This window comes from Hippocampus comes, unplaced genomic scaffold, assembly GCF_001891065.2.
Source record: "Hippocampus comes isolate QL1 unplaced genomic scaffold, H_comes_QL1_v1.1 scaffold41, whole genome shotgun sequence".
NCBI lineage: Eukaryota > Metazoa > Chordata > Actinopteri > Syngnathiformes > Syngnathidae > Hippocampus > Hippocampus comes.
The window spans coordinates 3,415,186-3,430,445 of record NW_017805153.1 but is presented as its reverse complement, the minus strand read 5'-3'; the positions used below and the strand labels follow the sequence as shown (position 1 = coordinate 3,430,445).

The 15,260-nt window shown below is 40.9% G+C and overlaps 2 protein-coding genes across 5 annotated transcripts in view; both read right to left on the bottom strand.

Annotated features, from left to right (window-relative positions):
* znf512b (zinc finger protein 512B) overlaps positions 1–4,591 on the bottom strand; it is a 33,395-nt gene extending 28,804 nt beyond the window's left edge. The window contains exons 1-2 of one of the 4 annotated variants that reach the window (XM_019868418.1): positions 3,219–4,591; positions 214–348 (exon numbers count right to left, since the gene is read on the bottom strand). In XM_019868418.1, the coding sequence (XP_019723977.1) occupies positions 214–346 (133 nt within the window). In that variant the 5' untranslated portion in view covers positions 347–348; positions 3,219–4,591. The remainder of the gene's footprint in view (positions 1–213; positions 349–3,218) is intronic. The other 3 variants (XM_019868419.1, XM_019868416.1, XM_019868417.1) reach the window with 3 other exon arrangements.
* A 5,169-nt stretch (positions 4,592–9,760) lies between these two features.
* samd10b (sterile alpha motif domain containing 10b) overlaps positions 9,761–15,260 on the bottom strand; it is a 51,268-nt gene continuing 45,768 nt past the window's right edge. The window contains exon 5 of the mRNA XM_019868432.1: positions 9,761–11,227. Within this exon, the coding sequence (XP_019723991.1) occupies positions 11,205–11,227 (23 nt within the window). The 3' untranslated portion in view covers positions 9,761–11,204. The remainder of the gene's footprint in view (positions 11,228–15,260) is intronic.

Genomic DNA, 15,260 nt, shown 5'->3' with positions numbered 1-15,260 from the left:
GCGGTGTAATAACCACAAGGAAGCATTTTGGTCAAGGCTAACAGGGCCTATGTCATGCTGCATACAAACAAGTTGCACCGTATTGTCGCCATGGATCCTAAAATGGAATTCTGCCAGGAACTGACCAATGCAAACAAAGATCCCACAGTTCCCAACTCTTAAACAAACTGTCAATCGTTTTGGTTGAATGAAATGGAACAGCTTGCCACTTACTGTGTTTGATGTTGTTTTCGGGGCACGGCACAGTTCTAACAGGCTCCTGGGGATGTCCATGCTTGGAGGTCCGGCCCCTTGGCAGCCCTGGCGTTGACAGCTTCCCAAGCCTAGTACCACTGGGGTTTTCCATCCCTACATTGATATATTGGGGGGTGGGGTGGGCGGGGGGCAGACACAGGAAGTGTCAAAAACAGAAGTCCTGTTGATTCTGTTAGCAATGTAAACAGCAGTGACAGTATTGATGATACTGTCTTGACTACAATCGTGTATATCCAAGATATCCAGGAGTGCAATTGGAGTGAACATTATCTGATTGGAGGCACACACATAATCTGTAATGGCAATGAGGTTATGACCTTCCATGTTTGATTTAAAAATCAATATTCTCACAACTCCACTAACTCCCTGTTCTGCCCATTAGATAAAGGGTAAGTCAAACAGAGGAAAGGAGGTGAGGGGTTCAAAGATCCTCACGACAGCCAGCTGCGCATCTCGGTCAAGTCCCAGTGCAGGCAGACACCATTTTTTTTGGCCTTAAAAAGGCCCCTGTGTGTTATTAAATGCACATTGCCATCATCCATAACAGGATATATGTCAGCGACAAGCACTGGGTGCTGAACCCTCACTTGCCACGGACGTGGGAGCAGTCTAATGGATGAAGGCCGACAATCGCTAATTATGCAAAGCACACATTGCTGTCAGTCCCATAATGATTTACAACAGCACACCAAGGGTCACTCTGTGAGGCCACTCAGCGTCTGTTTACGTGCCATGCCATTCAGTGTGAAAAGAACCGCAGTTGAACCTATTGTCACTCAGGCTGTTGTTAATACATTTTGATTGTAGAGGCTTGGACAGAATAACAGTATGCACTTAGTATGGAAGTACAGTATGTGGACAGTGACAAGAGTTTTCGTGAAATGTATCCTTTATAGGCCACCAAATGCCAAACCAAAACCAATGTGATTGTTTCATGCCTTGTCATGCAGAGTATGTACATTATCAGCAGTGCAAAAGGCATAACTGTAAATGTAACCCGAATTTTAATACTGGACTAGAATAAATGTCATTTATAAACAAACATTTGGGCGTGGTTCTCAAAATTTTGTTGGGTGATATTTTTTCTTTTCCCAATCCACCAATCTCATGGATGAACGATAAAACAGTAAATCTGGGCAAAGCTTATAATTACAATGTGTACTGTAGATGTGTCATTTTAATGTAACTAAATCATTTTTTTTTCTTTTTTTCAGTTTCAGTTTGTATTTCCCAATTACAACATAATTATACATGGGCCAGACAGTGATCGCTTAATAAAACAATGCAGTTCACTACTTTATAAAAAGACACTAAATTCATATTCAACACAATTGCATGTCCCATTCCATAAATTAATTGCCCACCTCTAAGTCGCAGTATGGGACCCTGTGATCAGCAATCTTACTCTTGACATCGAATTGAGGCTAGCCGAAAATATTCTGAGTGCACAAAAGCTTGCTGACAGACTTGAAGTAGAGCTCAACATTCAATTTCCAGTGCTCATGCGCACTGGTGGACCGCTTATCTAAACTCCCGTTTATTGTCAATGATACACTGGAGAAAGTACAGCTACTCAATGTGAATTTGGACACCACGTGCGGCTGGGTCGTGCCGGAAGTGATGTCATGCGGCCAAAAATGCAGACACAGTCTGTGAATTTGGACAGAGCCACTGTTTACTCCTGTTATGAATCTCCATTTTATAGATGAACCACAAAGTTGGACTATATCCATCCATTATTACAAAGACTAATACTTAAGTACAAGCATCTAATTGTCATATGGCAGGACCGTTCAGTGATCCACTTGCTTTTATACCTACAATAAATAAACTTCTGTGTTATACGCAAGTGATGGCTTGATAGTTGGAGGTCCAACTGGCCGTTTTTAGTTTTACTGCAGTCTGCAACAGTATTCATAATTGAATGAATGGATAAAGCGTTCACTCAGTTGCCAAACTAAGCGATAGGTAGCGCGCACCAGGCGTCAATGAATGGGGTCGATCAAGGATATGAAACGCGAATCACAAGTGAAGTTAGATTTCCGTAAATGTGGCAAAAGACATATTCAGACTCAGATCAAACATATTTATTGAGTTCATTTACAAGAATAATTTTACCTTACATGCAAAGTGTGACGCAGTAAAATAGCTTGGTCGATTGGATACATTTGTACTGGCCTGATTCGGGAAGTGTTTGTAACTTGGTGGCCCAAGACGTGTTCCATATGCCGCACTTCGGATTACTACCCTGACACTTCCACCCTTTATCTTTGTATTTGGGCGTTTTACGGGCACGCTGCACTGTGTTCCAGCCACGCATAACACCGAGTTTATTTTTTTTTCTTTTCGCCCCTGAAGTACCAAAATTCACAATTAATGGTATTGTGTTATTTCTGATGGCTAAAATACATGGCACCTGTATTGTACTTGTGCAACATTATCTTATAAGGCAGTAAACTATCATCCATCCATTTTCTGATTTGCTTATCCTCACAAGGGTCGCGGGGAGTGAACTATCGTTCAAGTTGAATAAAAAAAAATGATATCCTCAAAACATGTTTCCCTTACGAATGTCAAACTATGGATTAATTTCCTTTTGTCTGATTAAGTAATACATACAAAAATGATGACATGAGCTGCATGTGAATTCTTTGTGTGTTTTGCATACTTGGACAATAAATCTGATTCTTATTTGGATTGGAGATAAGTACATATTTAGCACAATTGAATGTTTTCAGAAAAATATATATATATACTTAAAGGTGACAGCCGTAGGTATAAAATAGGCTAGACACAACACTCCTACTCAAATCCACTCACACAATCTGCTGACAAACTGGAAACAAGTAATTTAGCCGTGCACATGGCATGCAGCCATGTTAGTGTGACTCACGAGAGCGATGAGAGATTGAAAGAAAGTAGCACTTTTCTTGCTTCCACGAGCTGTGGTCAGCCACACCTACCTGAAGCGTTGGCCGCTCAACCACAGCTCACGACCGGCTGGCCCCAGGTCAGCTAGCCCCCACGGGTGAGGAGAAGGGGGGTTCCGGAGACAGGCACCGTATTGGGCGTTTATCTGCCAATGTTTTTGTTACATCCCAATCCCACCTGCTGTGTCTCTGTGTCAAGGGCTGGTCACAACGCTGCTGGTGGGGGGCGTCGTCCTGCCCCCAGTGAACCGGGGGAAAAGAAGCAAAAATGACAAATTGCGCGTGGGTTTAAAAAAAAAAAAATCCAGGAGACTTTAATCTGGCCGTGCCCCCTTTCTTTGAGGCATTTATGTGTATTTACCACGAGGCACCGCTCCAAGCTTGCCGTTAAACACTCTAAAAATAGCCAGAAAAGATGCGTAAATCCCCGACTCCTTGAGGAAAAATATTGGAATACCGGATGGTTTATACAGGCACTGAAGCAAAATGGCGACTTTATAACGAAGGAGGAGAAGCAGGAGAAAAAAATCCTTGCGCTGGCTGGATCTAAAGGGAGCCACCAAATTATGATATGTGCGGTAATTTCGACGGCTGCTAGACACTTTACTAGAGTAAAGCGACCCGAAGCGGAGGGAAATAAAGAGAAACGCCGACGGCCGTTCGCTTTTCGGCCACTCCTCGGCTTCTTACCTCGGGATTATTTTCGCTTTTAATACGGATATGATGTCTCCACGCGAGGCCGTGTACACTATTCCACTAATGTGTGCTGGGTCACACGCTTAGCTAAGCACGTCACCTTTGACAGTGGCGACGACACTCAAGGCAACTTGGTGTCATTGTTGTCAGAGTTGTTATTCCCATCGTTATTTCCGATATGGAGGAGCTGCATAATGGAGCTTCCAGCGAGGGTAAAGTTGCTGCTGTGCCCCCGGCTCGGGCTCTTCGACGTAACGGCGTTCGCGCCTGACGTTAAACGGCCAGGGCTTCAAAAGCTTTGCCAACTATTTGAGCCATTAAAAAAGAGAGAAAAAAGCATGCTCCACATTCGAAAGCAGCACGCCGAATCTTCTCGTCAACGCCACGGTCATTTTAATTATTACATTTCGAGTTTAGCATGCTGCCTTTTCATGTGGTGGGCGCTTAGCCAATCACAGCCTTCCTTATAAACCGTGAAATCAAAATAAGCTTCAGCAATATTTAACACACACAATTTAATAACCCGCTGTCCCTCATTTTATATCAGTTGGTGTTTGGCTGGACAACACCAACTCTCAAAAAGCAACTGTATTTTCCCAATTGCTGCAGCTGTTTTCTGACATTTCCCATTTTAACTCTGCTAATAATAACAACAACCGTTCAATCACAGGGAGGAAGAACCTTCCAACTGAAAGTGAATCAAAGGGGCCACGCTGTTCGATAATTGCAAAAAAGGTTTGTTTGTGTCTTTGATTGGTGCCACTCGTCATGACCTAACACTCCCATGTCCGAATGGGCATCATTTGAGACCATGACGGCAACATTGTTTATAGTGCAGCCAGGAGAGGGCAGGAGACACTAAATTTTGCATGAGATTTGCTCTCACGTGAGAAATAAAGGTATTTATTGATTAATCAATATTTGAAAAATATTTTGTATCATATACAGGTCACCTGACGCCTCAACAGCATTCACTACTTTGATGTGTTTGCTATTATTTTTAATGTATGGAAATGAACGTTTTATTAACTGTGGTAATAAAATGACAGTTCGTCATCCATTATTGGCCGTCTGGAGATATTTTTCATTTTATTTTTGACTGCAATCCTGTTGTTTTCCTTGTATGCATTAAAATTCCACGAAGGGGCAGTGTTGTCTTGTACAAAAAAAAACCCAAAAGCAGGAGGCTCTGTTGAAAATGTTGCCACCGTCGCAGACTTCACCCACAGTAATGAGCATGTTAAATTAACGCCGAACTGACAGTGTCATTAGTACGCTTTTATCCCAAAAGATGATTATCTGTGACGTGGTCAGAGTTACATTTTCTTTATTTTAATGTCTGAGTGCATTATAATTCATTAATGTTATTAGTTTTCACTTGTCAATAATATACTTCTTACTTAGCACAAATTTTACAAATATTACTGCAGCTCAATATACAGCAACATCTAAATTTGTTTTATGATTTATTTCAATCTCCCCTTAATACTGCTATTGTATTTGTTTTTGTTGGTTCTTTGTTTGTTTTGTTTATTACAAATTTTTATGCATAAAATTTGCTGCAGTGAGGATTTAATTTACCTCACTGCATGAATGAAGTGTCTGCCTCTCTGTGTTATGGCTCCTGATTTGTAATCTAAGCAGATTGTGCTTGTGTACCCGAGCCTTACGTGGGTAGTGACTGTACAGTGCAATAAAATATTGTGTGGGGGACAAACACATAACACAGCCTCTTGGGTCTAACCCAATTTGCTGATCTGAGATGCTGGTCGAACTGTGATTTGTTGATTTGGAATCAATTACACACATTCCCAATCATCATTTTGTTGAGTGGAACATCAGGAATGTTCTTATAGATGTCAGACTTGTGTTATTTGATCCAAGTACAAAAAAAAAAAATCCAACGTACCACATTCCGTATCAGGAAGAGGTTGAGAGATATAAAGTCCACACACCCTTGTTCACATGCTAGATTTTTGTAAGATAAAAAAATGCAACCAAGATAAATCATTTTATGTGATTTATAACCTGTACAACTCTATTGTATGAATAAAATGAATTTAAAAAGGGGGGGGGGGTAGGATGATAATGACTATAACCTGGTTTCTAAATATGCTTACCCTCAAACTGAGATTTTGTTGCAGCACCTTTGACTTTTATTGCAGCATTCAGTTTCTTTGGATAGAGGTCTGCGGCATATCTTGATGTGGCAATTTTGACCACTCTTCTGTGCAAAAATGTTCCAAATCTGTCAGATTGAAAGGGCGTCACTTTGTGCACAGCCCTCTTCAGATTACCCCACGGGTGTTGGGTGTACCTGTTTTGATTCTCTCCACCTTGATAAAGTTCCAGCTGAAGGAAAATAGCCCTAAAGGATGATGCTTAACCACCCATGCTTCACTGTGGGTATAGTGTTGTTTTGGAAATGAGCTGTGCTGTGTTTACAATTACTGTATGATCAAAAACTTCAACCTTGGCTTTGTCCGACCATAACACACTTCACATTCCCACGTGACCGAAACAATTTCTTAATACCACAACTATCATGTTGCTAATCTACAATATACACAAATGAAATATGACTGCAGCATTACAGAAAGGGAGAGCCATTTTGTGTATTTGGAATGAATACTGGACCATTATTACTGAAGTTAGACACATAGTTAACCCTTTATCTTCCTAACCTCTGGACCAATGATTCCTAACATCTTTCCGTGAGAACTGTAACGGTGTACTATGGGAAGTTATCAAATTTCACTTAATTGGTGAGATGATTTATTAATAACAAATATTGTATCTTTGTCCATCTACCTATGCCAGCAATTTATAGTGACAGAAAGGAGAAATACATGATCTTCCATTCGATGGAATATAGTATGAAATTGACAAATGTATCCTCTTTCTGTGACAATTTTGTATGGTGGTGTGCCCTGCAATTTATCAAACTTAAAATATGTGCTGTGTCTCAATAAAGGTTGGGAATCACTGCTCTCGACTACAAAAACATTTGGAGCAGTTGACAATTAATATGTAGCCAATAACACCACACAAAATATAAAATGTTTAAATAAAATACATCTGAATATTTATAGATCTCAAAATCCGTCCTCTTTTTCGCTCCTCGTACAGAGTTGGTTAACCAGCCAACTGTGTAGTCACAGCGAGGTAGTTTTCACACACATTAAATGTGAATCTGGAAGTCCATCAGGGGACAGCGTGTAGAAATTTTCGACTTTCAATGCCATCTAGTGGTAAACTAATAGAATGCAAGTTCTAAGAAGCGCGCACACACACACACCAGACCAGACTTCACCAAGGTCTTTAGCAGCGGTGCGAGCAAAATTTCACAACACAAACAACATCAAGTATTCCTCAAGTGAAGAAGTAAGTGCAGTGCATAATTTATAAATGCTGTCGTCAGTGGTCAGGCAAATTTTTCATCGGACTATAAAGCAAACTGTGAAGTAAGAGTAAATAGACAGACAGATAAATAGATAAATAATTGATAATTAAATAACAGTGCTACACTAGTAATTTTTATAAAATATTAATAATTATGAACAATAGTGTAATAATCGTGTTAAGTCAACAATATGAAAGTCATACTCTGACATCATCCCACTCCTCCCTTCTAATTTCCAGCAGTTGATCTGACACAGGTATACCACACAGTAAAACGTAATCTGAGCTACAACAGTGCTAACTGTGCACACAAGCTCAAGCAAAAGATTCTCCAAGATTCCAAAATTATAAAGAAAATGCACTTGGGGACAAAAAAAGGCACTGTTAAAAGACGTCCTGGCTCCACAGGCAGTGGGTGATGTTTTTAAGACCTTAAAATCACCCCTCCCATTCTCCACACAGACAGATGCCTTGAATCAAGGCAACAGGAAGATGTTTCCCCTTGTTGTCCAATACTTCAGTGTCGAGTGTGCCATCAACAACATATACAGTATGCTCAAATTCAGGCAATTTAAGTGTTTCCTAATTGTTAAAAGTGTTACACTGCCAATCTTAGTTTAATTTGCAGCACTTTTTAAGAGCCCATAGGCTATGTATGCTCAGGTTCAGGCTACTCCAGTCTATAAAAAATAACAATGCTCATTGCTATAAAGCACTTTAAACTTTAAGTGCCTCTAAAATGCTTCCTTGAATTTTCCTTCCTTACTGACCCTCCAGTCTATAAAAAATAACAATGCTCATTGCTATCAAGCACTTTAAACCAAATGACTCCAGGGCCCACAAGCTACTATGGCATATTAAATAATATCAATTAAATCAAAGCATTTTGTTTTTTCATTTAAAAAAAATGCATGTTATTCTATGCATTTCAGGGCTTTGGGGAGCCAAACCCTCATATTTCTTTTGCCCACTTGGTTTTGACGTGATGGCGTTAGGAGTGCCCCTTATTTCCAGATCTGATTGGTGGCAACCCAACAGAGCAGAAAGATGGCAGCAAAACATGTCTCCTCTAAGGGAGTAAAATTAGCGATTACCAGACCTACGATGAGATAAAATAATGCATTTTGATGTGAGAGAACATTTTTTTGCATCTTATTTAAATCAATTGTGGGTTTTAAAAATTGAAAAATGAAAACTTTCTACACACTCAGGCCATACTTTTCTCTCAATGTTCAGGGTTTTTTTTTCTTTTTTTAAAGACTGCCTTGAAAATGTATTTTTAATAATTGTTGGAATAAATGTAATTCTGTTATCCCATATTTACTCTCTGTGTAACTTTAAAACCTGTTACAGAGTGATACCTCGCAAATACCTCATATACAATGGGGTAGGTTGATAATGGTAGACTTGTCAGACCGGGAGAGCTCAGGCTGCTCCTGTTCTAGCTTTTAAGACAATATCTTGTTGTTAAGTGAACGGCTTCTGGTCAAATTAACTGTTGCTTATGAGAAGATAACATCAACCCCAGGACACCGTGTGAGGGACATCCCAAGCTGTGTACGTGAACCATCGACATCCAGCAGGAGCCGTTTGACGACATCTCAGAAATGAACTGTGTGTTCTCATTGAAACTCTTCTTTACTGAAACTGTTGTGGAATGTGAAAATACTCCCCACTCCCGTTAGAAGATCGTGTATCAGGGACATCCTTCCAATAAATGCAAGGAGACAAACGCGCACTCTTCAGAGTTGCCCCGGAACCTGTAACGGTTTACATTGCAGAGCCAGCTGGAGAGCTGCTTTGAGATTGTGAACCGAGACATGTTTTAGCGCGCTCTCTCTTGCAAGAAAGACAACTATGCCTGCCTCCTGAGTCTTCCTGTTCCTGATGTGTTCTTAGCATCTGATTACCAGCATTAACCAAACAATAATGTTCGGTATTCATTGTTCTCCATTACCCATTGCCCGAATTGTAAGACGAAATAGCTCTGATCATTCGGTAAGAGGATGGAAACATGCCGATTTCGCGAATGCCAAGAGTGGTGAATCTGAAATCTGCTTGATTAAAAACAACAGCCGTTGGTTGTAGCGTCTGTGCAGTTTAAAACGGGCCAGCACTCCTGATTGTGAAGGCCTCGGGTAGATGACACAGCAACACATAGAAGCCGAAATCTATTTGGACAGAAAAATAATAATAATAGAAAACATACATTACTGGAAGCTGAAGATAAATGAAGATAAACGACAGTTGGGAACAAATCGATACAATTTCATGTTTGTTGTAAATGTAGGTCAGTGCTTCTCAGTGTTTAGGCCAGCAGAGAAGGCCTTGGTAGCTCTGACTGCATACCAATGAACCATCCAACCGAATTTTCATCATTGTTGAGTGATCATTATATTTCTTTTTAACTTATATACCAAAACATTATATAACAATTCAAATAAGAGTGGAGCAAGAGACCAACATTTGTTCAACAGAGAGAGACAGAGAGAGTTTTTTTGACTTGAGTAGTTTATTACAGTTTATTAAAAAAAGTAATCTTTTATTTTGCTTACATCTTTTCTATACCTAAACACACACCAATGATCAGGTACTTCAGCGAACCCACAGTAGGTAATCACCCTTTTAACAGTCAGTCTCTTGCAGTTTGGTGCATCTGGCTCTGAAGCGCCAGATGGAGGGAAGTTGTCTGCAGTGTTATTTGTTGGAAGTTTGTCTCTTGATGTATGCAAATGTAGCATCCTCATCAGCTTACAGAGATATCTGCGCCTAACACTGACGTCAAATGCGCTCACTCGAATCAACTTGGGGATCTGTAGCTGTCACAGTATTACACGATTTTGTAGCTTTTGAAATCACAGTGTCACATGGGGATAGCGATGTGTTAAAATACATTTGGGCTTTGTCGTATTGTTTGTTAGGGTGATGACTTCCACTAATGCTCCTGAACAACAGTGCAAGGCAGTAAAATGCTGCCTCTATAATGGGCAAAGCATAATCGGCATTCTCCTCAGCACACAGACTACAAAATAACGCCTTTCAATATGTCTTACTTAGCTCTAACAGCTCGTCCTCATGGTGTAATTACATTTAAATTATTGCTTGATCAAGCGTAGACAGCGAGATCATCACATTACACTTGGATGTCCTTGGGGATTTGCCCCATGGGTGGGGGGAACAAAAAAAACCCCGCCAAGCTTCTGTGAGAAGACACTTGCTTACCAGTACATTGCATGTTATTTTACAATTCTCAAATGTACTGTATATGCTGTCTGGCTGCACAGTTAATCTACCCTAATTCAATCACAATATAAAACGTCTGATGATAGTATCTGCTATTAGTCATCCACCAGCGATCTCAAATCCTGAGAGGAAAATACGCACGAGTGATGGATTGGTATATATACACAAAAGTTAAAATTAATTAAAAAAAAAATACTCACCAACTACAACCTTCACCACACCGCCATGACGATTAAGTAGACATTTGCGCTTCAAAATAATGCTCAGTTCTAATTGACACCCTCAAATTATTAGCTGTAAAAGCAGAAGTTTTGATCCAACTCTTGTATTGGATCTCATTTTGAACTGGTGTACCCAATACAGCCCATATTCAAATGAGACAGCCTATACAAGGATGGAATTGCTATTAAGACCTAAACCAGTTTCAGACGTAGATGATCACCTCGTTATCGCTACGCTAAAGTTGCTATCCCGGCCTTGAACGAGGCTTTGTGTCTTATCCGGAGGTCTGGTGAACCAGTGTTGAATGAGAATCCCGGAGATTAGTTGGCATGTTGTCAACAGGCTTTTCCTCGTCTTGATTCTCCATCGCAAATGTGAAGGCAGCATCTCCGTGGCTCCTGGAGTTTTTGTGTTAGGGGCTGAGGGCAAGGGCTGCCAAATGGACCACACGATGAGCTAAGAGAAATTTCCAAAGGAGGCTAAGGGAAAGGGAGAGGAGAGAGACAAGAGGGCAGTACATGGTTAGGACTACTCCAGAAGCATCTGTACTTTGAAAAGTATCACCCAATAAAATGCATTTCCTCTCTTTTGTAAAAATAAAATAGACAAATGATGCTGGGTGATGTTTTGTTTGGCTTTTTATTAGTGAATTGTTGAGCTGGGTGCTCAAATTAAGACAAACATTTTTTTAAAATCCTGGAATAATTCTTTGCATTTTGTTCTTGCCTTTGGAAAAATATCAATTTTGGAATGTGCAACTTCGAAAAAAATTGCAGGCTATATGGTCCAGATCTGCCAAGTCAAACAAAAGGCAAAAATCCGCGATATACAGAAGATAAAATATGCAGCCATAAAATAGAAAAAATGCACAAAGCATTTTTTTTGTTTTTTTTGTACCGAAGCTAGGCTTTAATAAGTGGGGAACAACTTATATTTCATTTATAAACACACCAAGTCTTTGCATTTGTGGTTTGCTGCTTGCTACTACTACGCAAAGCTCTGTTGTGTGACAGCATGTCACAACAAGCTTCACTCCACAATGTCGTTAAATTCCTCTCAGAAAACTACAGATGACGCCAGCCAGTTTCCCTGACGATCACCCAACTCCCGACATCAAGCGTCATTAGGAGGTCACACTTTCCCCGCCAAAACTGTCTGCATTTTCAACTGGGAGTTCCTCTCTCTCGGTTGCCCACAACAACGCGGCACCTGTTTCTCCGGGTACGCACAGATGCGAGCGTGGCACTTGAGTGAACCTGAGCCACGACACGCAGCGGCAGAAGAATGAAGTGGCTGGAGATATGATTTCTCGGATGGATATTTTAAATGAGCTCCCAAAGGAGTCCTCACAGCATAGGTGGCAAGGGAGGAAGTGGATGGAATGGGAGGTGTGCAGCACCCCACCGAATTTGTGCAGAGGAGATGATACACGTCCCTTCTTTTACCTTGTGCGTCACACACGTGTAGCTCGTAAGTTCAACTGTGATGCAAGCCAAATCAAACTAACTGCAATGGTCGGCAGCATCTACTTTGTGTTATTGCAATAGAAGGGGTCAAAGGTAGCATTGGGAGGGGTGGGGGTGGGGGGGTATAACCGTCATCTGGCTTCAGCTAATTACCAGTGAGACGCTGAGGCATGGCAGATGGCTGCATGCAAAGACAGACTTTGATGAAAATTTTATGTGTTGAGACGGAAGGAGGAACTGACAATTCATTATAATGATAAACCAACAAGCACGAGATGAGGAGGAGGAGGAGGAGGAGGCTTTATAATAATCTTCGTTCTGAACACGGCCCCGAACCTTTCACCCCATCCGCCCAACCCTCCCAGCGCTCTCCGGATGTTACAGTGACCCCTGCAAAGCATATGCTACATTGGGAAACTAAGAGGCTTTGGGCTCTGCATGGAAGACTCCGCTTTACCTCATCCTGCACAGGCGACACAATCCACCATGCTACATGGACCGTGGAAAGTGAAATCTAAAAATACACGCTTAAGTTCATGCTGAAAATGCGCCGAGCAATAGATTTCAAACATGAAAGGGGTAAAAGTACTGCAGTGAAGGTTGAACTATTTTTATGTATGGTCGCTTACATACATTTGCATTCTACTTTGATGCTCTGATTTAAATTTTCAACACACATAAATTTTCAGCTTGCCAGTGTAGTATATGGCTCATTTAACCGTGACCTGAAAGTTTGCTCAAAGTTTTGTTGAAAAAATAGGGTGCTTTGACAGCGATATTTCCTTCTGCAGACTTAACATTTTTATACGCTGCATGTTGAAGTCACTGAAGAGTCAAAGGTTTGTCATTTTCCATGTCATCTTCATATGAATGTTTTATGGATTTTCTCAACTTCTCTGCCCCTCGTTTCATGTGTAAGCCCAGTACAAGATGAGCTCAGTAGAGCCACATCCATCGCTTACAAAGTTCACTTCAGCAACCATTTGACACCGATTATACCAAGTCCACGATGAAAAAACACATCTCACGCACAGAAAAGTCCTTTTTCTTCGCTGAACTCTCTCAGTGTTGCGCGGTGAATAACATCTTAAACTCCAATTTGTTGTCTGCAATTAGTATGGTGACTCAGTATCGACTGTGAAGCGTTATTACGGGGCTTTGAGCACGTGTCTGTCACAGACTGATTAGCACATAATGGAAGGCATAGACATGCAGCCAGTGAATAAATGCGTTGTCAGAAAAAAAAAATTCTCTTTGTGCACTGCTTCATTATCCTCCGATCTCTGAATTTCGGAAGGTCACATTTCCTGTCAATTAACTCAAACAAATCACAGGTTTGGCTCCTTTTTTTCTGTTCTGATGCACACGGTATTCAAACGTTATTCCAACACGCTCTGTCCAGGAACAAACTTGCATCACATGAGAGAAAAACACAGTTTAATCCGGGCAGTGTGGCTTGGAAATTTACAGGGCACACAAAACACTCCATGACGTCCCCATTTCTCCCCAAATATGTTGTAATTTTCCTTTGAACAAAAGTATTATAGACCACGGGTGCCCACACTTTTTTTTTTTAGCACACAGGCTACTTATCAAATGACAGACCAAATGACCTATCTACCTTAGCTACAGTATTTATTGATTTATTTATTTGTGAATATACACAACTTTAAATTCTTTATACGTACCATGGTGAGGTATACAACAGGGATATGACTGGCTGCTTTGTAATCGAATGACAAGTTTCACAAACGATGATACGAGGGAGTCTCTATTTATTTTTTATTTTTTGGTTTTGAAGTCATTCACTGATGTTGACAGGCATCTATATCAATAGCACAAAACTTGGAGGGATGGCAGCGATAGAGTTAATGCCATGAGAGCTACGGACACTCCCTTAGATCTCGTTACTCTGCATAATCGATGTAATAAGTAGTGTGTAGCTGAGCTCTGTCTATTCATGTATTAAGGGCCATAATCACTCTTTTGAGCAGGCCATGACGCAATGGTACGGAATACCAGCATGTAGGCCTCTAACGTACCGGGACTTTTTGTAGACCTCACATGAGCTCACCGTAACATCTCTTGTTCTGTTTCTCTCTTGGTCTTTGTGTAACTCATACGACTCCATCAATAATTCGGATACCCCCCTCCGCCCCCCGCCCCCCCTCATAAAAAGGAAAGAGGACTTTGTTTTTTTCCGTCTCTGGTGACAGTCCGGTGTCATTGAGACATCTCAATGAAGCTGCAAACATACTCATAAGTCATAATATAACACACCACGAACACAAAAGCTAACTTCAAAAATAAAGGTTTACTCAAGAATACATTAGCTAAAAGCGGTTTGCATAATGGATGGATGGAAATAATACATTGACACCAATGCAACAAACTGGGGGAGGCTTTTATTTTGAAGTTTACTGACATGGTGGCGTGACGGCTAGCTTGACTTGTTTTTTTGACATTTTGGCTTGCCTTATCACAATTATTACATAGATGACAACATCAACACAGCGTCATCCTATAATCATATCGAATTGCGAATTTAGAATGGGAAGAAAACAAAAGGTAATTACTATGCTACGACCCTTCCGCATGATGGCAAAAGAGGTCTAACATGGGCGTGAGTAAAAATTCGTGCACTAACAAGGTATGGGCTGTCTAATCAGAAATGAATAAGCACATTCAACTGAATTGGGGACACAATAAGGTTGAAAACTGTTGAACCCACAAAATGGCCCAAAAAGAACCCGAACTGGTCATGTAGCAGGTGATGATGACACATTAATTTTGCAAGTGAAGCGCAGCAAGCTAACAGTAGCCCCGTTCACACGGCAACGTTTGGTCCGACGCTGCGCCGAAACAGATCCAGTCGAGCGTTCACACGTGCACATTTGCTCCGACGTAGCTCCACCAAAGAGATTATACCGGACCAAATTTGATCCACCTCAGGGAGGTGGTTTAAAAATTTGCTCCAGAGCAAATGCTCGTTTGCGACGCTACGCCGGAACAAATGTGCACGTGTGAATGCAGCTGGGTTAAATTT